The sequence below is a fragment of the Trichoderma harzianum genome, assembly GCF_003025095.1.
Source record: "Trichoderma harzianum CBS 226.95 unplaced genomic scaffold M431scaffold_7, whole genome shotgun sequence".
NCBI classification, from domain to species: domain Eukaryota; kingdom Fungi; phylum Ascomycota; class Sordariomycetes; order Hypocreales; family Hypocreaceae; genus Trichoderma; species Trichoderma harzianum.
In genome coordinates, this window is record NW_020209255.1 from 570,725 (window position 1) to 597,795 (window position 27,071).

Below are 27,071 nucleotides of genomic sequence, written 5' to 3' on the forward strand. Positions count from 1 at the left end.
GGTTTTGGCTTTTCTTCTAGACGTGGCATTTTTGGAGAAGTGGTGAATATTCTGGCTCTTTTCTCCGAGAATTTGATGTATACTACCAGTGAACTGAACAATGTGAACTCTGACATGACTCTGAAGTAACCTTGCCTTGCTGGTCTTGAATGCTGGGTAAATGCAGAGAATTCGCGTATTTGACGGCAACCAGATGTAGCCAATTGCTTCGGTGTGGTAGGTTGTACTTACATCGTGGCTGATTTGGCTCTGGACGGTGCTTAAACAGAACCGCGGGTTTCTCTTCTATTGAGGCGAGGGTGTCTCATAGCAATACGTCTTGTTCGCCCAGACAGAATGAAACAAGTCGGGAGAATTGTTGACGAGGGGACGTTTCGGGCGGAAGCGAGATACTTATACACAAAAGATGTGGATGCCATGTCCCAAGTGGATATGCCGTATCAAACCTTTCCATGATTTGATGGAAAGTTTTTCACCGTGTAAGAAATTTACCTGTAGATTGGATCAAAATACCGACCATGGCTTGAAACCCAAAGCTTTTCCTCAATTTCTAGCCCTCACATTAGCTGAAGTTAATCAGGATTCCTGGAAAGTATGGGTACCGCCTTGAAAAAACTTTGGGCTGGGAGAATCTTCCCGATAGCAGTCAAAACTCAGCCTAACAATTTCGCCGCAATGGATTGAGTGCAGTCACCCAGCCTCCGCTGCTTAAGAATCTGGTCGAGTCAAACTATGTGCGCACATTCTCATGCTCGCCGAGAGAACCCACACAAAAGCTTAGATATCGGATATTGGATAAAGACGAACTGAAAAGAAGTCCAAGAGCCCTGCGCTTTTGTTTGCACGGACATTGCAAAGAGAATCGAAGCTACATTTAGGCAATCCTGCTCTACGCACTAGAATACTGACTGAATAGAAGGTTATGCTCCGGCGCTGTTTATGGTCGATATATCAAAGTTGATCAATTAATGCATGAAAGAATACGTTTAGAATTTTAGATAAACATGCATGTAGCGTCAAATCTTTATGCAGAGTGCGCAGAAGTAAATGCAGTAAAGTTGAGCGCCAACCTAATCGTGACAAGGGTGTAAGTGAGATATCTTCAAACTTGCAAAACACCACGCAAACGTCCGCGAGATATGAGCCTGAAAAGAAATAATTAAGCATGAAAATCAGCTTCACTTCATCCGAGCAGCTCATCATTGCACTCGCCATCTTTGCAAATCTCCCCCAACTGCCGTTATCGCCACACCATGCATCCAATCCAATAGTGCGAACCACTAAGAGTAGCTGATCGACTCCTTGACAGGCTCACTGGCCAATCAATCGAATCCAGGTCACCAGACGTCATCTCAGCCCAGGCAGACAAAACCCCCCAATTCGCCTTGCATATCCTGTAAGATGCCTGTTACTATACTGCTGCATAGCATAGCCACAGGCCGCCCGTATCAGCCTCACTTGCTCCTTGTACAACTCAACTGTGCTTCTTGTTGAACTACTCGTTCTCTTCTTTTTCATTCTCTTTCTGCTAATCATCAAGCAGAATTGTTTTTCGCAAATCATCCTCTTCCATGCGCTCGCCTCGTTATTGCGCCGCCGTTGTTCATACGTGCTCCGCTCCATGCTTTCTGTGGGAGCGTGACAGTTTCGGATAGCTACCTGGCACAGCTGCGGAGTTTGCCCATGGATCCTTTCTCATCATTAAACTTGGCGAGATCAACGATTCAGTTGATCGATTGGAGTTCGAAATTGTTATCGGGAGCATATGAGATATACCATTCTCCGGATGGCCTCACTGAAGACGATGCTGAGCTGGGCGAGAGGACGGCGATTCTTCGTAGACTGGCTTTTGGTTTAGCGAATAGATCGTCGGGTCATGTCGCTGATGGCAAATGCGAGTCACTTCCGAGCCAGCCTGTCGCTGCGCCGGATATTGGCGGTGATTCTCTTGAACAAGAGAATAAGAACGCACCCCGAGAAGATGAGCCCAACGACGTGATGATCCAGCTCCTTCACCACGAGGACAACGACAAGGCAATGGGAACCGGCAACAAACTAGAAGTCGACCAAGCATACAGAAAACTCCAAAAGCTGACTTCCGAAATGAAGACCAGCGCAAAGGCCTTCGCCGCCGAAGACGTTCCACGCAGCGAGCAAGAGCAAAACCTCCAGCGCGTGGCCAAGGGATGCGACGACATCGCGAAGCGGCTCGAGACCACTCTGAAACAGCTACGCGTTGATCCCAAGAACGCAAAGTTTCGCAAGATTTCTAGCTTTCGTCAGGCTTTTGTCAAGTTATGCAGTCAAAGGAAGATTGATGGGATGGAGAAGTCTTTGGACAAGTATCGGACGGACTTGATTCTTCAACTCTCTGTGATTATGAGGTAAGGTTTCCTTTGTAACGCTGTAATTCTTCTCTAATCCCTATGTAGCGATCAGCAGTCAAGCGTCGTCAGAGAACTTCGCACCTTGAGAGATGCTAGCAGTCGTCTTGGAGCTTATGAAGAGCACCTCGACAACATCTCAAAGTCATTCCGACTGATTCAAACCCAAGCAACTGAAGACGCCGAGCAACGTCGACAGGATCCAGCAGCCTACAGGACATATAACGACGATGAAGAAACTGAAGGGAAGAAATTCAGCCTTTTCTCATTGCACAAATCTTACGGAGCTTCCGACAAAGGCGGACCCTCGCAGAGCCAGAATAACCTTGCTGTCGACGACGAAATTCCCCAAGCATTCCAATATCTGGCAGAAACGCTCCGGTCTTTAGTCACAACAGCTACCGATGTCGCCGTTGCACAACGAGTTCTAAGCGGCCTTCACTACAAAACAATGACTATGCGCATAGAAAGCGTCGTCGAAGCATACACCGACACGTACGAATGGATCTTCAAGCCACGCTGGGCCAAGAATGCAAAGGGCATCAAAGTCCACTTTGCAGAATGGCTCGCCGAAAAGGACGGCATCTTTTGGGTCTCTGGGAAACCAGGATCTGGCAAGTCAACGCTCATGAAGTTTCTCTGCGACCATCATCGCACGGCCGAAGCGCTCGCCAACTGGGCGCGGCCCCTGAATCCAGTCATGTCGACGCACTTCTTCTGGAGCTCGGGAACGACGATGCAAAAATCCCAAGAGGGTCTGCTCCGATCGCTGCTCTACGACGTCTTCAAGAAATCGCCCAAGATTATGAAAATGGTCTGCCCGCAGCGCTGGGAAGCGTCAAGGAGAGGAGAAGGCGATCTGGAGCCTTGGACGCTATCGGAGCTGCGCAGAACTTTGACTGCTCTTGCGACGTGCCATGGGCTTGGCTACAAGTTTTGCTTTTTCATTGACGGACTCGATGAGTATGAAGGCGATCATTCCGAGATCATTGCCATGTTGCGGTCCCTGGCTATTTCGCCGCATATCAAGCTTTGTGTGTCTAGCAGACCGTGGAACGTCTTTGAGGATGAATACGGCAAAAGTATCGACAGAAAGCTGTATCTCCAGGACTTGACGAGCCGAGATATACGTCACTATGTTCAGAGAAAGCTGGAAGAACATCCCAACTGGCAAGTTCTCCCGTCAGAAGAGCCTCTTTACAAGACTCTCCTAGAAGAAGTCACCACAAAAGCCCAAGGGGTGTTTCTCTGGGTATATCTCGTCATCCGCTCTCTATATGAAGGCCTTACAAATGGCGACTCGCTGCCTGCTCTAGAGCGAAGAACTCGCGACCTACCAGCAGACCTCGAGTCCTTCTTCAAACATATGCTCGACTCCGTAGAGCCATTCTACCACACACAAATGGTCAGAACATTCCAAGTAGCCATGGGCTCGACATCTCCTCTACCACTCATGATCTACTCATTCCTCGACGAAGACTTTGAGAACCAAAACTTTGCGCTCCAAATCCCTGTCAAGCAAATGCCCATGGTGGAAGTCGTCCGTCGCCAAGATCAACTGCGCAGGCGGCTTAACGGGCGATGCAAGGGCCTCTTAGAAGTCTGCCGAAACAGCAACGAAGGTCCGTACATGGGCCACCGCGTCGATTTCCTGCATCGGACTGTGCGAGACTTTCTGCGGACAAAGGAGATGAGCGACTTTCTCGCGGAAAAAGCAGGGAATCACGGCGGGCCCAACACGCTCGTGTTCAAGAGCTTCGTGCCCCTCATCAAGTCCATCCCCTGGGAGGAGGTTGACGTATCTGAGGGAGGCTTGCTATCAAGGATGCTGGGCGATGCAGTGCACTATGCCTACAAGGCAGAGCTGGAATCAGGAGAGCCTCAGATCGAGCTGCTCGACGATCTGCATCGCACGCTGAAATTTTATGCAACAACTACCGGCAAACCGATCCCGTGGTACCAGGACTGTTATACACCATCCGACTATGACACCGGCTATGCTCCGTGCCAGACATTCCTCGAGTTTGCGATCCAGAACGGCCTGTGTCTGTATGTCCGGGACCAGCTTCGCCGCGAATATCAACCACTCGAGGCTCAGCAGCCCTTACTTCACTGTGCCATTGCTCACTTGCCAGGCTATACCATCCAGGAGCCAGATTTAACCCCCATGATTCGTGTCCTCCTTGAAGAGAGGGATTCATGCCACGTAGAGCTGCTGAAACAAGATGCATGGGCGTCCTACATCATGGCATTCGTGCAGATACTGGACCAAGAAAAATCACCGAAAATCACCCAAATGATAGAGCACAGACGAGACATGATCCAACTTCTACTCGCCGTTGGAGCGGACGCCAACGCACAATGGAAAGACTCCGTCCACGTATGGCATCTTCTCCTCGTCGCAATAACTCACTCGCCTCTTCCATCTTGTCCTGCAATCATTCAAATTACCAAATCTTTCCTCAGTGCCGGCGCGAGTCTGTCAAGTCCCTTTTGGAGCGCTTCGGACGCCTTCACCGAGATTTTATTGGAGCGTTGCAGCAATAGCGAGACCACGAGTGATACTGCTTACTTGGACTTTCTGGTTCAGATTTACTGTCTCTTGATTTCGAAAGGCATGGAATTGAAGCCATCTGAAAGGCTTCTTATTCATCAAAGGCTGCCCGGGAGATTATCCGAGTCGATATCAGCGGCCATAGACCAGCAAAAGCTAGAGAAGAAGGTCAAGAGCCATGCCGCGGCAAAAGGGTCGCAGAGTTGGACGTGGACGTCTTGGCTCGGCGCGTTATGGTAACAAGACAGACATTTCACAAAAATAATAAAAACATCTAAAGAAATAATGATGGATTCAAGATACCTCGTTTAAAAAAATGCAAAAAGAAATGCCCACTATCAGAGTCGAACTGATCACCTTGTCATGTCAAGTATTTACTAGTGACACGCTATACCGCTTAGCCAAGCGGGCAAAGAGCTTTCGATGTCTGAGCTTGCTACTAATCTGTCTTATAAATCTCTCTTCGCTACAACACTTACCAACTCTGCGTTTGTAGTACATCTGTCTGGAGTAGTCACCATCGTGGATTTCGCATGCACCAGTTGTTTGACATGTTCCTCATGGAAACCGGGTAACTGTCTATCGTTCACTCTGAACAGCGCGCTCGCTTGACCGCCCGATGCCGAACTGATGTTGGGTCCAAACATTACTCGCAAGAACCAAATGTGTACCCAGTTTGCGTCCTTGCTCTCGCTCATCGTGGTGTTTTTGCTAATCCTGTTCGATGAGATGGTGTTTGTGGTGAAATTTGTCGTGGTGTTTGCAGTAGGACTGATTGATGTGCATGTAAGTCTAGTAAGATTCGATTTCGTCCTGTGGCATATTCGCAAATGTTGCTGGGTACCTTCAATGTTTTCTGGCATGAGTTGCTGGAGTTTACACACACTGTACATCCTAATTTACTGCATCGTATGCCTTCAAAACCTTCTTTCGAAACCTTTCTTGGGCACTTTGATCTCTTGAAGCAAACAAAGACAGCCTTGCTCCTTCGGGTGTCTTGTAGCGGCTGATGATATTTGATGTAAGCGCTGTTCAGGATAGTTGTTCTCGTACACGTGAGATCTCATCACGCGTACCTTCGATAAGGTCATTATCATCTTTTAAGCTACCACAAGCTCTGGTTATCATCATGAATCGGATAAACAGGCTCAGGTTGAAGCCATGTCCGACTGGTGGTGGGAGCATGTCTGGAGCGGCGAGCGAATAAGAACGCTACAGATGGATGCAATGTCGAGTGGCTTGGTGGATATAGGTGTTGCGCAAACAAAGCACCACTAGGGGGTGGTGAGGTCGAAAATTGGAGGGCCGACAGTACATGTCGTCAAGTCGCTTCCAGAATTGTGTTGATTCTGCTTTGACGATGTGACACTCATCGAACACGAACAGCGATGGTACTATCGGCAGACAAAAGTAATGAGTGAGCCGACATTCAGTCAACTAGAGAGGTATATACATGTACTTACCAGAGTTCGGATGACCTGTACTATGCTTGTCCCTTGGCTGATGACGGTTGATGATATGGCGAAGACAAATCTGCTCTGGCCTGCCGCTCGGGCGTCGTTGAGGTTGCCTTCAAACTTGACGCCTCAGACTGTCGTAGTGCAGCAGTTTCACAGCTTTGGTAGAGGTGAAATTGTTTACTGTCTCCTCGGCAATAGGGTTTGGCATCCTGCTGGGTATGGAGCCGATGCCTACCATCAGATTCGAAGAAGGGTACATGTACTGCTTGTGGTCAGCGATGGCGTCTAAGTCAGGCTTGGAGAATGAATGGCTCCCCAACTTGCTGTACACAGGCAAGGAGTTTGGTGAAAGCAGTTGTGTACCGTGAGTAAGTGTTTGTACGTGTTCCAGCAGAGTTGCATTTTGACACACGGCTTCGTGGGAACGAGATGAATAGGGTATGTAGATCCAATAAGAGGAAAAGTTGGTGTACAGTTGTGAGATTTGCCTGTTCAGTGGCGATTGAGATCTGTCTTTGCCAGTTCAGAGGCGATTTTTTCCTATGAGTTTAAATCACGCTTTGATGCTTACCTGCTTCCATTCGAGACGAAACATGTAAGTGTGGTGCCGTCTGTACACATCCCCTGAGTTGCTCTCTCGGGATCCATCTCCCAACGTGTGTTATATGTAATGTGCTGTATGATACCGAGAGAGCAAGTAGTATTCAGAGAGTGGGGGGGAACAACATGGCGAGTAGTATAAAGAGGAGATGGACAAGGAAAGATTTAGAAAGAGGAAAGGGGAGGGGAACCGTGTGTCATTAAATAAAGGACAGCTATCTGGCATCTAGCTCATGTTGACGTGTATGTTAATGCAGGTATCAGTGTTTACGGGAGCTTTCACACCGCTCTTCCATAGTGTTGTCATTCACTTGAGTCTATTGCTCTTTATTTCATCAAGGAAGTCAGTATGTATGAGACTCTTGCTTCTCGGGGATACCTACATTTGGTTGACTCATAGCGGCAACACGCATGTAAGTGCACTTATCCGCGTCCTGGCGGTGAGGATGCGTGCCGATAGTCATAGGGAGTGAATTTTACTATATTGCTTTTCCAAGTGAATATCTGATGCCTGTTTGTTCACTTCATTTCTTGTGCAATAATTCACCCATATGAGAAGGAGGTTATCTAGTAGTACTGGAATCATCTTGGAGCCCATGTTAATGTATGGGACCAGGACACTCTACCCCACCACATCCAAGCCTTATGATGAATATTTGATATTATGCAAGATTAAATACGCGCTCTGAAATCAATATTGTCTACACCACATGTATTCAACTCATAGGACAGACTGTTGTTGCTGTAATCTGTTGATAAACTTAATATTTCGTCTTGTTGTAGGGTAAGAGAATCACGTGATTAGTCATAGAGTTTCTGCAGCAACCTTGTTTCGCATTATTTACATGCCATCAATACCCCACGACAAGGAACCGTTTTTGCACCGGCATTGATTTTCGACGACCAGCAAATCCACGGCGCAAAATGGCCTACAATCCCCGAATGAGCATAATCCCGGCCTCGCAGCAACAATCGCGGTCGAGGAAAAAGGAGGAAGAGGCCGACGCGTTTATGCGGCTGCCGGACCGCGAGATTGTGGGATGCATCACCGATATTGGCATCAACTTCACCATTGCCGATCTACAGAAGCCCAATCCCGCACATGTCCAGCAAATCTTTGAGTGGTTCGCCGAACTGCTTCTAAATGCGACACGGGAGACGGTCGAGCCGGCGATGCGCGCCGCAGCAGAGGATATTTGCGGCGAGTTTGCCGATGTCATTTCGCCGGACACGCGCAATCTGATGGGCTTCTATGTGTCGCTGAGACGGCTGCTCATAGAATGTGGCATCCATGACTTTAGCTTCAACGACCTGTATAAGCCGACGTACGAACGCCTGGTCAAAATCTTCAGCTACCTGATCAACTTTGTCCGGTTTCGAGAATCCCAGACGAGCGTCATTGACGAGCACTATAACAAAGCTGAATCGACAAAGACGAGGATAGAGACTCTGTACCAACAAAACCAGGACAACGAAACTCGGCTAGAGGACATGAAAAACAATCGACAGGCTATGGAGGCCCAGGTGCGGGAGAAGACGATGCGAAACGAGGAGCTAAAAAGGCGGCTGCTAGAGCTCCGGCGAAACCAAGAAAAGGTTGCGGCACGATTGGAAGAGGCGAAACAGAAGAAAGGAGACTTCACAACCTTACTGGAGCAAAGGACACAAGAGAAGATTACGCTGAAGCAAGAGAGCGCCAAGCTGCGGCCGTATGTGCTTCAGAGCCCGCTGGCTCTCCAACAGAACCTGACGGAGCTCCGGGACATTTTAAACAACGATAAAACGCGCATCGATGCGCTGGACCGACGTGCTCGAGCGCTTCAAACATCGGCAGACTCATTTGCTGTCGTAGGATCAGATGTGGCATCCTGCATCAAAATCTTGGAAGAGATTGCGATGGAGATGGCGAGAGAGGACGAAGAGATGGCCAAGAACACCAAGCAGCGCGAGGCACTATCAGAAAGAGGAAACAATGCCCGCGAGGTGGAGAGAGCAGAGCAGATGCTCAAGCGACAGCTGGCCAAATGGACGGAGCGGACGGAGAAGCTGCGAGAGCAGAGCAACCAAAAGGCGCAAGATGCCAATGAGAAGATGCACGAGCTGCGGGCAACGCACAAGAGGCTGACGGAGGAGCTCACGGATAAGGGCAAGGAGATGGAAATCCGACGAGTGAGGATAGAGCAAACGGAGAAGAAGGTATGCATGCAGCCTCTATTTGTGCCACCATCTGGGATGATACTAACGACAGACAGATGCTTGATCTGAAAGAAAACATTGAGAACGAAGTTCATTCAGCGTATGATGAGTATCTCAAAATGGAGGCTCACATCAAGCTATACATTACCGAGATGGAGCAGACAATCGGCTAAACTGTTGAGCTAGAGAAGGTCTACATTTGCGTTACTGGGTTTGCTGGGCTATATATGTCGGAATGTGGCAATGGTATTAAAAAGGTTCACGGGCGTATATAATAACGGAGATACCACGGATTGGCGTTGAGGTTGGGAGGCTTGTCATGGAATCTTGTTTCAATGTGGAATGAATGATGATGACTATGGATTTGAATGGGAAAGGAGCGTTATTTGAATTACCTTTTCCTTTTAAGCTTCAAAGAAAATGTCTATATTTATGCTGAAATTTCAATTCTCATCTTGCTCAAACTCGAACCAGCGGCTGAGCACTGCCCTAACAGGAACCGTCCGTCCACTCCAAGTCCCATCATCCCTGACGGCAGTGCCACTCAAGACGGGCACCTTTTCATCCAGAAAATCATCCAAAAGTTGATGACCCCTTGCCCCCCTAGGTTCAGCGACAGCAGCCCTGAATGAATTCCTCGCTGCCGCCTCGACGAGATACGCAGCCGTTGTGCCGATGCCTTGGGCAGACCACTCGGTGCCCTCACGGTGAAGCTCTAAAAACCCGTAGGCGAGCAGCAGAGGAGTCTCTGTTTTGCATCTTGGGTCAGAATCGTCCAAGTTTGATAGTGTTGGAGGCGGGATTTTGGATTCTGAGGCGGAAAAGGTGCCGAGGTATGCGCGGAGATGAGTGGTGCTTGGGACGAATAAGAGGCGGATGTGGCGAGAGATGGCGGTTTGAAGGAGAGTTTTGCGTTGGAGAGGGTGGAGGCTGGAGGATGGGTTGTCTGGTGGTTCTGTTTGTGGTTTATCTTCTTTGATGTTTTCAGATACTGCTGCTGCGGTGGCTGTTGCTGATGGGTCTCGCTGCAAGGAGAGCTGCAGGGCAACGTCCTCGACGAGGCCTTCGATGAATGTCTGTTTGGGCCATCCGATGAGGATTGTTGTTGGGTATCTGTGATGAGAGATTATGTATTGGAGGAGTTCGGATGGAGTGGATGGTGAGAGGACAATGGGATGAGGAGATGGCGGCATGGCTGGTGTTTTTGTTTGCTGTGAGTTGTCATGTAAGTGATTTCACATGGATGGCGTCTGTGCGAAGGTGGGATGTTTTTGGTGTTTGCTTTAGCTCTGCCGCTCTGGTTTATGGCGATAGCGCGAGCACTTGGAGGGAATGAGTGATGATAGTATAATGATTAATAAATTTTATCTTCAATGAATATTTTTTTTTACATAAAATCAATAACTCATAAAATACTCATTCGGCATTTCAATTCAAGAGACAATGGCGTATATCTTCCATGTCTATTCTTTCAATACCTGGAAAATGCCCGTTTTAGTGAGCTGCCACACTAAACCCCACCTGGCCAGGGAGCTGCCTCACCACCAAAGCCGCACGTCATCTCTTTCTATGCCCCAAATCCTCAATCTTCCTCTCCCAACCCCCACGCGACCAGCCACGAGCCTCATTCCGGCTTCAACAACCGCTGCCAAGGGTCATTTCGCCTCGCGCAACCTTGGCCAGAGACAATGGAGTCAATATCAAGAATCTCTGGCCTCTTGGAGGCTGGTGAGCATCTGCCAAAGCCCCGCGTCCGCATCATTTTGACTTGGTGAAGCTGACCAGCTCTGTTCGATTCTCAGCAAGGGAACTCACCCTCGATGCCGCCCAGGCCACGCGAGGCGTCCGCACGAGCTCCAAGTTGCTGGACAGGAACCAGATGCGAAAGCTTCTTGACAGCCGCAACGAGAGGGAGGTGCTGGAGGGACTGCGGCGTGTCATAGCGGTGCGTTGTGCCTTTGTCGTGCGCCCATCCAGATCGATTCTAACAAGCTACTGTCCCTATAGATGATGTACCGTAACCACAAAACATTACCTTTCTTTTCATCCGTCGTCAAAAACGTCGCCTCGCCCAACTTCGAAATCAAGAAGCTCGTCTACATCTACCTCATCCACCATGCCGAGCAGGAGCCCGACCTTGCCCTGCTTTCCATCAACACGATCCAAAAGTCGCTCTCCGATACGAACCCTCAGGTCCGAGCTCTCGCACTGAAAACCATGTCTGGTATCCGCGTGCCAGTCATCAGCCAGATTGTGTCGCTTGCCATCAAGAAAGGCGTGGCCGACATGAGTCCTCTAGTGCGCAAAGCCGCCGCTCTTTCAATCCCCAAATGCTACCGGTTGGACCCCAGCCAGTCTCCTCAGCTTCTAGAATATCTAGCAACGCTGCTAGGTGATAAGCAGTATTACGTTGCTGGTGCTGCTGTGTCAGCCTTTTTGGAGATTTGCCCCGAACGGATCGATATGATACACAAGCATTACCGTGGCTTGGTCAAGAAGATTGTCGACATGGATGAATGGAGCCAACTGGCTACGCTCAAGCTCATGACATACTATGCACGAAAGTGCTTCCCTCGACGGGCTCAACCGGCTGTTACATCCGAAACCCCCCAAACGCAGACCCAAAACAACAACATTGATGATTTTTACGGGGAGTCAAGCTCCTCCAAGCCCACCACCTACTCAACTTCGGTAGACTCTGATTTGACCCTGCTGCTGAATGGCATCAGACCTCTTCTGCAGAGCCGAAACTCGGGTGTTGTTGTTGCCGTTACAAGGTGTTACATAGACGTTGGCACTCCAGAATACGTAAAGCACGCTATAGGTCCATTGGTCGCCCTCCTGAGAGGGGCTCAGGACATACAGCAAATCGCTTTATACAACATTGTTTCCGTTTGTCTTGTGCGCCCACTTGACTTTGTCAAGTATGCAAGCCACTTTTTGGTCAGATCGACAGATAGCGCACCGATTTGGGAGCTGAAGCTTGAAGTGCTGGCACTCATCTTCCCACACAGCCCCGTCCATGTCAAGAGTCTGATCCTGAAGGAGCTGGAGCACTTTTCGCAAGGATCCAACAAGGCTCTTGTACGCGAAGCAGTCCGAGCCATTGGCCGCTGCGCACAGGCGGATGCAGCCACAGCGCCTAGGTGTTTGAAGCTGCTCCTAAGCCAGATCACCAGCTTAGACGGAACCTTGGCTGCAGAGTCGCTGACGGTCATTCGGCACCTCATCCAGCAGGATGCAGAGGCGCATGCGGGGACGGTAGTGCGCCTAGCAAAGAACCTTGACTCAGCAACTGATCCTCAGGCGAGAGCGACCATTATCTGGTTGGTTGGCGAGTTTTCTGGCCTTAACGGGGAAGACAACATCGCGCCGGACGTTTTTCGCATTCTCCTCAAGGACTTTGCGAGCGAATCGGAGGCTGCAAAGCGCCAGATATTGCTTCTTGGCGCAAAAGTTTATCTTCACCATCTGAATCGTCAGAGCGAAGCAGAAAAGAATAGAGTGGGGGAGGAAGACCCTCCAATGGAGGTAGAGAAGCACCCCATCGAAAGATTATGGGACTATGTCCTGCTCCTTGTGAGATATGATGTCTCGTTTGACCTGCGAGACCGAGCCCGCATGTATCGTGCCGTGCTTTCTGTACCGCAGCTTGCTACGCTGATGCTCCTTGCGCCGAAGCCCGCTCCCCAAGCGCCCAGTCCATCCGAGTCGAGAAAGGGGTTCTTGTTGGGCTCTTCGACTCTTGTCTTGGCTGGAGGTGGCGGTCTGCACGGCCTCAGGGGATACGAGACGCTGCCTGATTGGGTCGAGCCCGGCAAGGAGCCCGATCCACGGTTACGCGAAGCAGAAAAGGATGTTACGACAGCACGCTATGACAGCGAGAGATCTACGGTATCGGCGGCTGACAAACTTGACGAAATTGTTAGATCGGCACCAGTTAGCAAGTCGAACGGTGCTGGGGAGAGTCTGAGGACGAAGACGTTGGATGACTGGCTGGCTGAAGAGGAGGAGGAGGAGGAGGAAGAGGAAGAGGAAGAGAGTGAAGAGGAAGAAAGCGAAGAAGAGGAGTCCGAGGAAGAGGAAGATGATGAGGAAGAAGAGGAAGAAGACAGTGATGATGATGGAGAGACAGATAGACTAGTCAAGTCATGATGACATGAATGACATGCATATATGAATATTAGAGAACTCCATATTGAGAGGAGATTATTTACTATCCCTAAATGTTTGAATTCGTGTTCCATTTAAGTATAAAGAGAGAAAGAATGCTTCTACCATAGGCGGGGAATCTATATGATATGTTTTTAGGTAACACGACGATGGATTTCTCGCGTTGAATCTTCTTCAATGGAAGGAATCCTTCTGTTGTCTGTCTTCATAAAACCAAAAGTGAAAAAAAGGAAGATAAAAACGCCAAATCTAAACCAAGATGCAACAAACAATTTTAAAGACCTTTTTCACCACATCCATCCAAAGCAAATAACCAGCCGGGCCTTCAGCATACGTAAGAAGGGAAAAAGATCACAAAATTACCAACCCAAGGGGCCAGTGAGGTTGCAAAAAAAGCCCAGACGCAAAAAAGGGGCAAAAAAACCCCCAGGCCCAGGAGTCGAACCTGGATCTTCCACCTCTTATCGAGCTCGGGTCCGCATATTAGACTTTCGCGCAATAGGCATTCCCGGGTGTCACCAGCTATGCTACCGTTGCACCAGCCTGAGTTTCTTCTCTTTCGTTGTATAGGTATAGTCATAGTTTACTTATATAGATAGGTAGGTAGTGGTCATTGGTCTGTGTGTTGTAATTTTTTTTTCGTTTCAACTTAGGCGTTGTCGACCTTGATGCCCTCGCTGGACTTGATGCCCTCACTGGATGAGCCGGGCTGCTCCAGCTTAATCTCTTCGGTGGGCTGGGCGGCCTTTTGGACGTCGCGGCGCATTTGGGGGAAGTAGATTCCGGGGTGGTAGAAGGTGAGCAGAAACGTTGCGACGAGGATGAGGGAGCTGTCGAGGACGAGGAAGCTGGGCTGGTCTTGCATGATTTTGTTGCCCCAACCGCCGGCCATCTCAGCGATACTATCAAGTAGTTTTGTTAGTATTATGATTTTATATGTGAACAAAAAGGGGGGGTATGACATACCGGTAGATGCATCGGATGAGAATGACGAGGAAAGCACCAGACATGGCATAGCGGAACTTCTTAAAGTTGGCGTCGTGCCAGAGCTTCCAGCCATCGGTGCCCTGAGCCTCAGGACGAGCCATGTACTTCCTCACGCGAACATAGTAGTCGGTGCTAAGGAAGCCAAAGACGATGAGCACGACGACCTGCAGCGCAACACCGGCGATGATGGCGCGGTTGCCGCTCTCCTGAAGCTTGCGGTTGGTCTTGCCTCCGGCAGCGGCGATGCCGCCTCCGATGGCCTGGACGATGAGGCAGCTCAGGTCGGCGGGGAGGAAGATGATGGGGTACCAGCGCGGGGTGATGCGGGAGACGGCGGGGTTGAGGTTGATGGCGATGTGCTTGAGGGTGAGGTAGATGGAGACGCAGATGAAGGTGGGCGCGAGGATGATGGCGCAGATCTGGAGCTCGAAGGCGCCGTTGTTCCAGGGGTTGGAGTGAAGCTGGATGCGACCAATGTAGCCTGCGTGAGATGTGTAAGTGAGATGTCTTCATATGATATTTTAAGAGAAAATTTATAGAAGATGTGAATGAAGAAGAAAAGAAAAGGGAGTTTGTTGGAGGTGTATGAAGATGTGACATGTTTCGATAATACATACCAAGCATTTCCAGCAAGAGGCCGATGGAGAGGCCGATGGCATACGTATATGTCTTCTTCCATATTCCCAAACCGATAGAAGCCACCGTCAAGATACCAAAAACGATGGCGAAAAAGATGCCAGATCCAAGGTTAGGATAGTAGCCCAGCACCGTAGCCTCGACCGGGCAAGCGGGCGAAATCTCCAGACACTCTCGCGCCATGGTGTACGACTTCGATTGTGCCGCCTCTTTGTCTTCTTTCACTCTTATCAAGCCTCGTCTGAGATGGGTGTTTTTGATTAGTAACCCTTATATTTTTCCCTTCTGTTTTCTTCCCCTTATAATAATTGGGCTATGTGTCGTCGGGTTTCGGAATCCGGAAGCGTCGGTCCCTTTGGCGGTTTTACTCTTCTGAACCGTAGAGGATCTGACAATGTTGACAAAAAGGCCGAGAGATTGATAAAAACAACCCGGGGATCCTCCAACAGCAAGGTTGAAAGGGAAAAAAGAAAAAAGAAGGGGAAACAGGCTGGGGGAGCCAATATTTACGGATTATGCAAACTCACGCATTCTAAACATGGAGTTTGAGCAAAACCCGAAATCCCAACCAAGCGAACCCCATCCACTAAGGTCCAATCCTTGGCATCCATCCATCCTTCGTCCCCTTGTTCTAACATTCCGTCGTCAGCCTGGCGCTAGAAAAACAGCGGGAAAATGAAAAAGGCAAGAAAAGGTGTCGAGCAACGCCGTACAATTCGCCCGTTTGGTTTGTCCCACCCCCCCTTGCTCGCGGGGATCCTCTTTTTCGTATCGATGTTCGTTTCTTTTCCCAGGCCCCCAGCCCACATGGCAGCGTTGCCTCATCCGAGCAAGGCGGCTGGACAACCTTATTCAGATAAAATATCGCTATGTGGTTTGCTGGTTCCTCTTCCACCCCTGGCCTGGCTGCAGTATCGTATCGTATCTTGTACACGTACTCCGAACAGGCACTGAGATAGATAGCGATCAGATTAGGTAGCTCATCCCTCCATCCCAACTCCGAGCCTGCAGATTAGTATCATATCGTAATCCCGCGAGACGTGAAGCATAAACGAAGCTAATCTCCTCAAAAGGATGACTCAAAAAACGCCCGCCCGTGTGACTTTCACGTTCCTGTCAGCATCTTGTCTTCCATCCGTCTCGATGCCTAAAATCCCACCTCGTTAACAGACAAATAAGAATCCCCAGCGCCAAACTCTCTCACTCGAAAAAGCAGCCACCCGCCGAGGCGAACAAAGACGCCACCCCGTCCCGTCTCAACGAATCCACAGCCCGCAAAAAAAGGCCAAGAAGGAAGCAAAGAATGAAATACGCGTGTTTCAAACGAATCGAGGTCGTAAAGCCGCGTTAGCGCTCCCAAGCCCGCAGGAGTTCGGGTTCGGCGTAATTCAATAGTCCACCTATGGCAGCTTGAGGCGTGTGACTAAGCCAGCAGAAGCGAGCGGCTCAGCCAGCTTCCGAGACGAGACTTCACTTATACGCGTATATGAGGCTGATCCTTTGGAATACGATACGAATGTCAAAGGACGCAATGTCCGGCTTAATAATGGGTCGGTTTGCTGTTAGGCGTCCACGTTGATACTGTACGAGTATGTAGGGCGGTTTCAAGTTGAGCATTTGATTTAGGCACTCAGGTCTATGGCGTCAATATTACGCTTCTAACCACTTTTTTGGTGAATATCAAATATGGAGTAAAACTCCCTTCTTACAGTAAATTGCATCTGCACATCACATGCTGGTGAGATGTGCAATTGCTTTTCACGCAGCCCTACAGCTGACATCTCCGACCGGGCCATCTATCCGGCCGAAAAGATGAATCAATTGAATCAGATGTGGATTCATAAATGACAAATTATCCTTATCATCAACGCTTTGTATTTACCCGATCTGTCATCTGTCCGTTGGTAGACAATGCAGGGCAAGTAGTACTCCATTCCAGTCCAGGCCAATATCAACAGCAGGGTTATCAAGATTCTCAGCTCCCTTGAACCAAAAAGAGTAAATCTATTTCATTTATTATTCTTCTACTCCTCCTTCCCTCCAAGATATCTATACACGACCGAAAAGTCGCGGTCTTTGCAATCCTCCCGCTGCGCCGCCTTGTCATACATGTCAAACGCCAACGTCCCCAACTCCGTCTTCGCCTGCGCCGACTCGGCCGCAACCAGAGCCAACCGAAGATCCTTTCTCATGAGCGATATGCCAAATCCTCCACGGTAATCACGGCTGGCAGGTGCCGTCTCGATGACGCCCTTTACGGGGTTGTTGATCTCGCTCGGCCAGCATCTGCCCGTGCTCACATTCAGCACGTTGGCAAGCGTCTTGGGATCCAGGCCACATCGGATGCCCAGGTTCATGGCCTCGGCTGTCGCAATGTTGTTGAGGGCTAGGAGGTAATTGTTGGCGAGCTTTGCAGATAGGCCGGCGCCTTGGTCGCCGCAGTGCAGCACCTTGCGGCCCATCAGGAACAGCGTGGGCTCGACGCGAGGGAGGATGCTGGCATCGGCGCCAAGCATAAACGTCAGTGTGCCTGCTGTGGCGCCGACAACACCGCCTGACATGGGCGCATCGACAAAGGTGCCCTGTCCGGCGTCTGATACGGATTTGGCGACTTGCCGTGATGTTGTCGGGTCGATTGTTGAGCAGTCGATGAAGATGCGATCCTTCTTTGGAAGTGAGTCTGTGAGGATGGACTCGTAGACGCCGCGAACGTGCTGTGGCTCTGGCAGGCAGGTGACGACGGTATCCTATTTGTCAACCATATCAGCATATGTTCACCCATCCAAACTTATACACGAAATGAACGAAAAGGTGAAACATCGGGTAAGTAACAGTAGAGAGTAAGAACGCTATTTCACAGGATTTGGCGTTTCAATTGTAACAATCAAGGGAATCATGAAAGCTGTGCACCCTTCCAACCTAAGCTCAATCCCGATCATAGCCGGGGCAGCAAAGATGATCCCTTCGGCATCAACGACAAAGCACGTAGCAATGGACATCATCAGCAGTCATTAACAAAACTTACAGCCGTCTTAGACGCGTCATGCGCGCTCGCCGCAATCTCAACAGCAGCCCCCGATGACGCAGCCTTCATCTCTGCCGAAAGACCCTCCACGGCCGTAGGGTTGACGTCGAAGATGGAGACCTTGTCTGTAGGCTTCAGCTTGGACTGAAGGTTCTTGGCCATTTGGTAGCCCTGTCAAAACCATTGTTAGATATAATCGTCTCGTGTGAAATGAAATGAGGCTTAAAAAATGCTGGGAAGCATGAATCTCACCATCTGGCCAAGACCGATGAAGGCATAGTTGTCGAGCCTCCGTGATGTACTCGCAAACCCCCTCCTCTGCACTAAGCTCCCCAGACGTGTAGCCGCGACTCTCATATTGGGCAATTGGAAGCAATCAATCTTCTGCCGATACCTACACAAAAAACGGAATACAAAAGGGCGAAAGAAGAAAAAGAATGAGAAAGAGAGGCTGCTATGCAGGGTAAAGGTAAAGCTCAATGGCCGAGGAGATCCGACCTAGGACGTGTGGGGGTGGATACATTCCCCCGCGAAAGCCGCACATTGCCGGTGCCAGCCATTTCTGGGGGAATTGGCTACCGGGGTGTTACTTGGGCTGATGGGTGGTGCGGCCGCTTACTCGGATGTCGACGGTAAGTATTGAGGCGACACCGGAGGAGAGAGCTTATTACACTTGGTCGAACAAGAGGCGTAATAAGAAGCACTTGGATGCGATTAGACAGAGGACAGGAGGCCATGGCACGGCATTTTAATTGATAGGTATCTTTACACGAATTTATAAATGTAATTGTTTATTATTAACCTTGCAGATTACATTTTCGATAAGCATCAAAGGCTATAAATAAATAGGCCGATTTGGAGATCATCATGGGACATTGCGATTCCATTTGAATACGTTAGGGTTGAGCTGGGTACTCGACGTGGAACTTACAGAAAGATATCCTTCCTCTGATAACCCATCGACTCATAAATAACACAGGCAGCTACCGAGATTCCCTCAGCCATCATAAATGAACGACATGGCCATTACCTGCTAAACTTCGTATCAGCGCACTGCAGACCTCATCTCAAAGCAGCCAGAGTAACGCAGGCCTCGGTCACATACGGGCACCACCCATACCTGATGTGAGATTTTCATTACGTTTTAATTCTGTATTACACTGCCCATCAGCTCAGATTGTCCCATCTCCCTCCCCTCCCTCCATAACTCCAGGTATTCCCCCCCTCCACTCCACCATACATGTGAACCACAGCACTTCATGGACAAGACTCTGACAAACAAAAAGCCAAAATCATCCAACACTCGTCTCCGAGACAGACCATGGCGAAAAAGCCATCAATGTTTCTTTCTTTCCCTTCTTCTTCCTCCTTCTTGAAAAAAGATTATCATCCCCGCCACAAAACCTCATCGCGTAAACCAGCCACATCGCGTAATGGACTCTGGTAAACCCGTCGAGTTTGCAACAGGGATGGTGTTTAAAAAAATAGGTCCTATGTCCAATGAAAGAGGGAAAATCTCGCACACGCAGAAAAGAGAAAAGAGAGAGAAGAGAGAGAGAAGAAAAAAATAAGGGCGAGAAATATGTTTCGGTTTTGGGAGGGTAAAACGTCGCCTCCCTGAGTTGTAAAGAGAAAAGATAATCACAGATTAAAAATGACAGAAAGACAAAGGGGAAGGATAATAAAAGCAAAAACCGCGCCATCCCAATCCTCATTCAGCCGCCATAAAAGATCAGTTACTTTCCCTTCAAGGTCAGATTTTACGCAACATAACACACGACACATACGGCTGCAGGCCTCTTTGTATCATTTATAGGAAGTTTGCAAGCCACGGCACAAGTGCTCTGCGAAACGGTTAGTATATGCAACTGCAAAATAGGGGCATGGGGAGAGGAGGGAAACAAAGCAACGTACCCAACTGCAACTGTCGCGCCAATGCCAAACAATGCCCTCTTCTGTATCCTGCCCTTGCGGACTTCGACTTCGGTCTTGATCTTCTTTGAGCGCGGCGCCTCTTCAGTCTTGTCTCCTTCGGCAGCCTCGTCATCCTCTTCGCCGGTGTCGGTGGCCTTTCGCTTGTTCTTTGGCGTGCTCTTTGGGGTGGGCTTGTTCTGAGCCCCTTCCTCCTCTTCAGCGGCTTCCTCCTCTGCCTTCTCGGCCTCTTCCTTGTCCTTCTCAACCATAGCCTTGGCGGTAGCCATCATCTCCGCAATCTGCTCAGGACTCGGGGGCTGGCCCGCCGTGAATGGGAGGGCATCTGTCTTGCTGCTAACCTCAGCCTTGGCAATGGCGGGCTCAAAGTCGGTTGACTTCAAAGCGGACTCCTCCGCCTCTTCCGCGACCTCGCTCGGGGCCGGTGTGGTCTCGACAGCCTCGGCCTTGGATCTGGTGTTGCGCTTTCGACGAGGTGACGCAGTTGTGCGTCTGGTGGCACTGGTCTTGGTTGGGCTGGCCGAACGACGGCCGCGAGTTCGGGTCGTCGGAGTAGTGGCCGGGCTCAATTGCGTGGGCGCCTTGAGACGATCGAACTTGGGCGGCGCAGTGATGGTCTTGGGCGAGGCATCAGCCGGCTGGGTGGTGGAGATCTTTGCGGAATCCAGCAGGGCCTGGATCCAGATGCTAATGTTGTACTCTTCGGCGAGGGCCAGGGCGGCTTCCGGGGGGATCCAGATGTTGCCAGCCGTCTCTTCGGGGCTTGTGGTGGGCTGAGCCTTGATGAACTTACGCTCTGCCTCCTCCTCCGCGGCAGCCGCGTAGGGAAAGGTGGCCTTGAACATGCCCGTTGCCGAGATGTAGCCATCAAAGCTGCGGCGCATCAAAAAGTAGCTGTTGGGGCTGGACTTGAAAATGCCAGACACGATGCCCTTGGGCAGGGGCGCGCGCAGATGTGCGTAGTCGAAGAAGCCCAAGGCACCGGCCTCGGCCTCATCGCTGCCCACCATCTTGGGCGTCAGCTTGGTCTGGCCGAGACGGCGGCGCGACACGAGTTCCGAGTCTGCAGCATTCCGCGTCAGTGGTGATTCGGGCGCATTGGCGACAGTGCAGAGCGCAAAAAGGTAACCAAGTCGCTTAAAAAGAATCAATGATGAAGAAGCAATTTACTTACACGGAGGGACATCGTCGATGAGCAGCGGATTCCGCTTCGCCGGCAGCGATCTTCCTGCAGCGGGGGCCATTGTGTGATTTCCTCTTTGGGGCGTGCAAGGAAACAGATAAGGCTTATGTGTCGCAGCGCAAAGCGTGTCGATAGAGCCAGGCGAGACCGAAAAGCAACTCCTTACAGGCGACTAGAGGCGGCGCAAGACAATTAGGCGCGCGGAAACGGACGGTTTGGGTCGCAGAGGCGGCGAGTCTTTGTGGTTCGCGCACGAACGAGCTTCGCATGCAAAAACAACGAATTTCTGGCGATGGGCGGCGCGTCGGGCTTAAACAAGGCCAATGCACCGCGGAAAAAAGCGGACAGGATGATGCGGTCTCGACCGGGAAGCGCCTGGGCGACGGGCCTTGACGAGAAACGCAGCAGACGAGGCCTGGGAGGGAGATTGTGCTTGTGCTTCGGCGGGCTAGCAAATGAAAAAGGGTGAAGAGAAAGATTCACTCGCGATGGTGGGCGAAGAGTCGCGCAAATTGCTGGGAGCGCCTGATGTGGCCTGGTCTTTGCGGAGGCATATGTACATGGTACCACTTTTTTGCTAGCCGGGTACTTTGCGCTTGCTTCTGCGCTTTTGGCTTTTGGGGGGAACTGAGGAACTGAAGGACCCCCCCAAGCCCCCCGAAGGAGTAGGGCCCTGTAGGGGTCTGGTTCCGTGGTCCCTCTTTGAGAACACGGTAGCGTCGACTTCGAGCGCCCAACAGACGCAGCCGTTGCCGCTAAAAGGGTCCCAGCCAGCTGCCGAATTCAATTGATCCCTGTTCAAGTGCTAATGGGAAACTGGCCTTGGCTGTATGTGGTCAATTGGCGGCTCAACTGCAGTGTAGCATTCTGCCGGCATTGTACAGTAGAGTACGGAGTACATGCAGCTTGGTACCAACGTAAGGTCAGGTGTTTCCTCAACTGCAAGTACCAGAATCCCCGATTTCTTAGCACCCAGAAGTACTCGTACCCTGCACTTGGCCCTCAACTCAATGGACGGAGGCTTTAACCTCTGACAGCCGGGCCCTAGCGCTCAGCAATAGCTCCGGCTTGCCGCCACATTACCTCCATGGTTACCGATAAATACGGAGCACCGTAAAAAACAACAAAACAAAACAACACCAAAGAAAAAATCTGCTGCTAACACAGGCCGTTACTGCGGTACCCCTAATTTCACCGGCGCAATAGCGTACCCTTGGTGTACCGCGCTAGTGCTTGGCAATAAATCACTTGACAACCCAGCAGAATCCCGTCGATAGACTACAGGGTTCCATCCAATGCTGCTTGGAGGTCTGCTCCGTATTAGTCTCTAGTGCCCTCCGTTCTATTTTACCCCTTTGCACACTCAGCAACGAGGCCCGACCCCTGACCGGACCGGATTACCAGGACCATGTCGTTGATCCAATCATGCATCGCCATAGCCCCGACCCCCACCAGCAACCCGCTGCCCCTCCATGGCTCTGCTATCCCGCCTTCTGACCACTTGACCGACTTGGCTGCTATGTTTTCCAAATCTCTCCTTTCGATCCATCAGCAGTGTGAATAGCATCATCTGGGCCTTCTTCCCTTTGTCTGCTCTTTTCCCGGCCGGTTTTCGACCCCCCGAACGTTATAATGGCTTCTCACGATGATGATACCATGCCCGAGGAGACTCAGGGCTACAAGCTCTCTCAGCCTAAGCAGAGCTTGGCCGAGTACAACCAGATGGGTATGTAGCTGTTGGTTAAAGCTTTCCCTAGGGCAGCACGGACAGAGATGTGTGCAAGTAGAGCTTTGGATTGGTTGCGTTGTATATGTTGGTCGTGTAAGCCGACTGAAACAGATCCGTCAACACGGATATACTTGATAAGCTTGGGCCTCCTTTCCGACCAACATCTGTTGTTGGGTCTTTGTGTATGGACGAGAGCTCGTTCTAAAGCTTCCATCTAGAGTCTTTGCTTGACATCTGGCCCGTCCACATTCCTTTCTTTCACGTGCTGTCACGCTACTGCAGTTGTCGTCCCGTCGTCACCCAACTGACACTTGTACCCCAGATGCCGGCGACGAGTCCCTCCAGCGATACAAGCAGTCCCTTGGCCTCGGCGGTGGCAAGGACCTCTCCGATCCCTCTGACCCCCGAGTCTGCATCATCCATGCACTCACCATGGACTCGCCCGGCCGGCCTCCCGTTAGAATCGAGCTCGCCAAAGCTGGAAGCGAGAATGCGCTCAAGGACAAACCTTTCATGATCAAGGAGGGCGTCAAGTTCACCATGAGCGCCGAGTTCAAGGTCCAGCACGAGATTCTAAGCGGTCTGCACTATGTTCAGGTCATTAAGAGAAAGGGAATTAAGGTGTCCAAGGACTCAGAAATGATTGTTAGTAGAACATACCGGCTGTCACATTGGGCCGCTGCAAGATCAAAGCACTAATGACCTATAGGGAAGTTATGCGCCCAACACTGAGAACCAGCCCACCTACATCAAGAAGTGTAAGTATTCCGCCGTCACGTGAAATGTGAAGATGAGCATTTTGACTTACAACTCCCACAGTCCATGAGGAGGAGGCTCCATCTGGAATGCTCCTTCGTGGCAAGTACGACGCCATCTCCAGCTTCGTCGACGACGATAAGAAGAAGCACCTCGAGTTCGAGTGGAAATTCGAAATCGTCAAGGATTGGCCAGAGACCAACTAAATAAGCGTTGGAAGCGGACTCCCTTTTTTTGTTCATTCGTTTAATCATGCCCCTCCTACCTCCCCCATCTCACGACATAAGATATCTGATTATTAAAAACACATTACCTTCCACGTGCAGGATGCGAAGCCGCGGTTTCCTAATGCACACAAACATTGGATAGCACACACAACTATTGGATAGCATACACAAACATTGGATAGCATACATTTTGAGCAAGCAAAGCAAGCAGCATCTCGACATGAGACGGGCGGATGTTGTAACAATTGCCTTTATGTTTTAGCATAGCCCGCAATTCTATATCATGACAAAGCTCTGTACGACTGGTTGCACTGTACATTGATTGATACATGTTCATGATGACGTCCATACGATCCAACTCTGGCACGTCTTTCTCGTTCTGTTATAAGAAGTAATCGGGGAGCGAATTTCCGTCCGCCGTCTTCTCCATCCCCTGCTGCATATCCTTGTGCTGGTCATTCTCCGGTGCCGCTGCGAACACGTTGAAGAACCTCTCGCCCTGCGTATTGACCTCGAGCACACTAGCCATGTTGCCGCATCTGTAACAATAATTCGGCGCACTCCATACGGTACTTAGGCGGTCGTCGTAGAGCACTTGGAAGCCCTCCTGACAGAGCTGGTGGGCCCGGAGGATATGTGACATGTTGTTGACCGCCAAGAACTTTTTGACGACTTGCGCACCAAACGTATAGCCCGCACCGCGGGGTGAAAGCGAGAATTCGTCTCGGTCGGGATCTGGATCGGACCATACGAGATCGGCCATGGGCCCTTCGTGGGGGATTTCTCTGAAGCGATCTATGATTTTGATTTGGTCGATGGAGTGTATAGAGGGCGAGAGACCTGTCGCATTAATGTTGAGCACTTGGATTTATGGTCATGGTGGGGTTGTCAGCTTTGAACCAGGGACCTACCTCCGTGGACGCAGAAAATCTGGTTGTCGATGACGACACTTAGGGTCAAGAAATCGAACATGTCTGTAAAGTAGTGCCACACGTTGGCGTTGCCATATTTGCGCGAGCACTCGGTGTAGAATCCGTACGACTGCGTAACGCCGCGCGACTCGTGGTTACCGCGGATTAGGTGCACGCGTTCGGGGTATCGGAGCTTTAAGCAAACGAGTAGCGATATCGTCTCGACGCTGAACATGCCACGATCAACGTAGTCGCCTGCAGATATTTCAAGACTCTGTCAACACCACAAATTCCACGAGCGAGGCGGCATGCAACAGTATGCGCATGCAGATACACAGGCACTAAAATATGCCCATATATAGATGTATAAATCTGGAGGAGACGGACCTAGGAACAGGTAGTTGGTATCGGGGCAGTAGCCCCCGATTCTGAATATCTCGATGAGGTCGTAGAACTGGCCGTGGATGTCGCCGACAACGGTGATTGGGGCCTTGACGTGGACGACGTTGCTCTCGCGCATGAGGAGCTCCTTTGTCTTGGCACATACTGCCTCGATGACGGACTCGGCCAGGAGTTCCTTTTTGTAGAGGCGCGAGATGCACTCGTCTAGATCGACGGAGGCTGGATGCCATGGTATTGTTAGGCTTGCTGTTATGACCACAGAGAAGAGAGGCTGCACAAGGGACATGCGACAGGAAGACAGCAGCCAAACTCACATGGTAACGACGGCATAGCGTTCCCTCACGAAGCATAGATGCCTCTCTCGGCTGGGATATTTTATGACGAAGCGGGCGGTTACACGGGCTGCACCCTTGACGATATCATCCAGGTAAGAGTCTGCAGGCGATGGTGTTTGGAGGGGCCGTGGCTGGATGCACCAACATGGTCGAGGCCCGACGCCTATTTCTCACTTGCAACAGCCCGGATCTGGACGGCACTCCAGACCAGCAGATGAAGCAGCTCGATGGTGATGGTGATGTGAATGTGGCCACAAGCAAGAAGCTTGGTTCGCAGCATGCAGGTTTCTGGGGATCCGCTAGCTGCAATTAGCTTTTCTGCTGAGAAATTATCGACGCTGTGATCCAGCCCATCCACATCCAATACGTACCAGACATGTACCTCAGGTGCGCTGTTCGGAGCACTTGGACCCGGGAGGGTGGACTGCTAGTGTACATCCGTCCAGTGCACTACCAGGCACTACAGTACCGACACTGGCGCTTCTTCCGCTGCCAGCGCGCTAATCCGTGCAGCAGCTGCAGGTTCCGTAAATCGGGAGATACTTGATGCTGCTAAGAGATCTCTCTCAAGTTCGAAGTACCTCCCCGGGCAGGTATCAGTGGGCAGCCGCCGAGTGTGAAATCAAATCTCCAAAGACCCGACATCATACCTGAGACAACGCATCACACCTACTAAGTGCCATGTAAGGGGTGATGGGTAATACCATACCTACTAGGTACCATTCAGCAGCAGTTTACTTGCTCTATTACGGGTATATATTTCTTATCAGCATTTCCCCGCCAAGCACCTCTTCATGTTTCTCGCCTAATCTAAGACGATTCATCGCCGGCTGCCTGTTTCGTCGCACTGTCGATTTGTGAGATGCGAGTCGATGGATCTCGAGTAACGCAGAAACAAAAGCCACAAGCTCCTAGCCGATACCCTGGCGACGAGATTCCGGAGTTTTGACCGCTACTAGGTTTATCAGCTGTCTACTAGGTACGCAAGTGCTTGCACATGTCAATAGATCTGCTATCGAAGCAAATGGCGTCGATAACAATTAACCAATCCACGCAGCAGCCAAGCCCTTACTTCAAAGCTGAATCCCCTCATGGGTGCATGAATCTACCGAGTTGCCAGGGCACATCTGCACTATAGTTTTCAGCCACTTTTGTGTAGGTTCACCGCCACAGAAGGCACTCAGCCCAAAGGGTTTCAACTCGACTCGGCAACGCTTGTTTACTCTTCTTCCTCCTTCGCCAAACATCAACACCTTCAATATATACCCTCTCATACACAGCTTTGCTGCCCTTCTCACAAGCTCCTGCGAGACTTGAATATCCGACTCTGATCAAACCAAAGCTCTTCTCTCTCCGTCCATTTCCAGCTCTCCCGATATCACTGCGGCTAAAACTCGGGGCTGCCCAGCTGAGACAGTTGCCATCTTGGTGGCCTGTGCGCAGCCTCACGTGGCGGCTGATTCAACGCGACTTGCACTCATCCGTTTGCCAGTCAACCAAATCGCTGGCTCAGCTTCTCTGACCAGGGCTCGTCATTTCTGAACTCTCTCTGCTTTTCTTTTCTCCAGGATCCCCGGACTG

General features: G+C 50.5%; 10 protein-coding genes and 1 non-coding gene across 11 annotated transcripts; 4 read left to right on the plus strand and 7 right to left on the minus strand.

The window, feature by feature from the left end:
• Positions 1-1,683: 1,683 nt before the first annotated feature.
• M431DRAFT_495690 (hypothetical protein) lies at positions 1,684-5,178 on the plus strand (the record flags this gene model as incomplete). Its single annotated transcript, XM_024917396.1, has 2 exons — positions 1,684-2,384; positions 2,433-5,178. The coding sequence occupies 2 exons, from the start codon at positions 1,684-1,686 to the stop codon at positions 5,176-5,178; spliced, it is 3,447 nt and encodes a 1,148-aa protein (XP_024773404.1).
• Positions 5,179-5,267: 89 nt separating this feature from the next.
• Positions 5,268-5,349, minus strand: M431DRAFT_t121. The gene has a single exon. It is a non-coding gene; the product is annotated as a tRNA-Thr (tRNA).
• A 483-nt stretch (positions 5,350-5,832) lies between these two features.
• On the minus strand, positions 5,833-7,462 carry M431DRAFT_482591 (hypothetical protein; the record flags this gene model as incomplete). Its single annotated transcript, XM_024916049.1, has 6 exons — positions 5,833-5,966; positions 6,015-6,150; positions 6,402-6,515; positions 6,580-6,907; positions 6,970-7,073; positions 7,382-7,462. 6 exons carry the CDS (start codon positions 7,460-7,462, stop codon positions 5,833-5,835), a joined length of 897 nt encoding a protein of 298 aa, XP_024773405.1.
• Positions 7,463-7,922: 460 nt separating this feature from the next.
• Positions 7,923-9,367, plus strand: M431DRAFT_87038 (hypothetical protein; the record flags this gene model as incomplete). Its single annotated transcript, XM_024923754.1, has 2 exons — positions 7,923-9,194; positions 9,251-9,367. The coding sequence occupies 2 exons, from the start codon at positions 7,923-7,925 to the stop codon at positions 9,365-9,367; spliced, it is 1,389 nt and encodes a 462-aa protein (XP_024773406.1).
• A 270-nt stretch (positions 9,368-9,637) lies between these two features.
• Positions 9,638-10,387, minus strand: M431DRAFT_6025 (hypothetical protein; the record flags this gene model as incomplete). The annotated part of the gene is made up of 1 exon (XM_024921561.1): positions 9,638-10,387. The coding sequence occupies one exon, from the start codon at positions 10,385-10,387 to the stop codon at positions 9,638-9,640; it is 750 nt and encodes a 249-aa protein (XP_024773407.1).
• A 495-nt stretch (positions 10,388-10,882) lies between these two features.
• On the plus strand, positions 10,883-13,349 carry M431DRAFT_86429 (hypothetical protein; the record flags this gene model as incomplete). The annotated part of the gene is made up of 3 exons (XM_024923678.1): positions 10,883-10,922; positions 10,997-11,139; positions 11,202-13,349. The coding sequence occupies 3 exons, from the start codon at positions 10,883-10,885 to the stop codon at positions 13,347-13,349; spliced, it is 2,331 nt and encodes a 776-aa protein (XP_024773408.1).
• Positions 13,350-14,016: 667 nt separating this feature from the next.
• M431DRAFT_87166 (hypothetical protein) lies at positions 14,017-15,173 on the minus strand (the record flags this gene model as incomplete). The annotated part of the gene is made up of 3 exons (XM_024923768.1): positions 14,017-14,269; positions 14,334-14,835; positions 14,972-15,173. 3 exons carry the CDS (start codon positions 15,171-15,173, stop codon positions 14,017-14,019), a joined length of 957 nt encoding a protein of 318 aa, XP_024773409.1.
• Positions 15,174-16,855: 1,682 nt separating this feature from the next.
• On the minus strand, positions 16,856-18,478 carry M431DRAFT_508810 (hypothetical protein). The gene is made up of 3 exons (XM_024919172.1): positions 18,268-18,478; positions 18,016-18,186; positions 16,856-17,737 (listed from the first exon to the last, which is right to left on the minus strand). Exons 1-3 carry the CDS (start codon positions 18,370-18,372, stop codon positions 17,015-17,017), a joined length of 999 nt encoding a protein of 332 aa, XP_024773410.1. The 5' UTR covers positions 18,373-18,478; the 3' UTR covers positions 16,856-17,014.
• Positions 18,479-19,825: 1,347 nt separating this feature from the next.
• M431DRAFT_87272 (hypothetical protein) lies at positions 19,826-21,191 on the minus strand (the record flags this gene model as incomplete). Its single annotated transcript, XM_024923780.1, has 3 exons — positions 19,826-19,859; positions 19,930-21,010; positions 21,122-21,191. The coding sequence occupies 3 exons, from the start codon at positions 21,189-21,191 to the stop codon at positions 19,826-19,828; spliced, it is 1,185 nt and encodes a 394-aa protein (XP_024773411.1).
• A 1,571-nt stretch (positions 21,192-22,762) lies between these two features.
• On the plus strand, positions 22,763-23,821 carry M431DRAFT_87223 (hypothetical protein; the record flags this gene model as incomplete). Its single annotated transcript, XM_024923776.1, has 4 exons — positions 22,763-22,856; positions 23,182-23,504; positions 23,569-23,617; positions 23,679-23,821. 4 exons carry the CDS (start codon positions 22,763-22,765, stop codon positions 23,819-23,821), a joined length of 609 nt encoding a protein of 202 aa, XP_024773412.1.
• Positions 23,822-24,224: 403 nt separating this feature from the next.
• On the minus strand, positions 24,225-25,485 carry M431DRAFT_495698 (hypothetical protein; the record flags this gene model as incomplete). The annotated part of the gene is made up of 4 exons (XM_024917397.1): positions 24,225-24,682; positions 24,754-25,008; positions 25,141-25,374; positions 25,470-25,485. The coding sequence occupies 4 exons, from the start codon at positions 25,483-25,485 to the stop codon at positions 24,225-24,227; spliced, it is 963 nt and encodes a 320-aa protein (XP_024773413.1).
• Between the last annotated feature and the right edge of the window lie 1,586 nt (positions 25,486-27,071).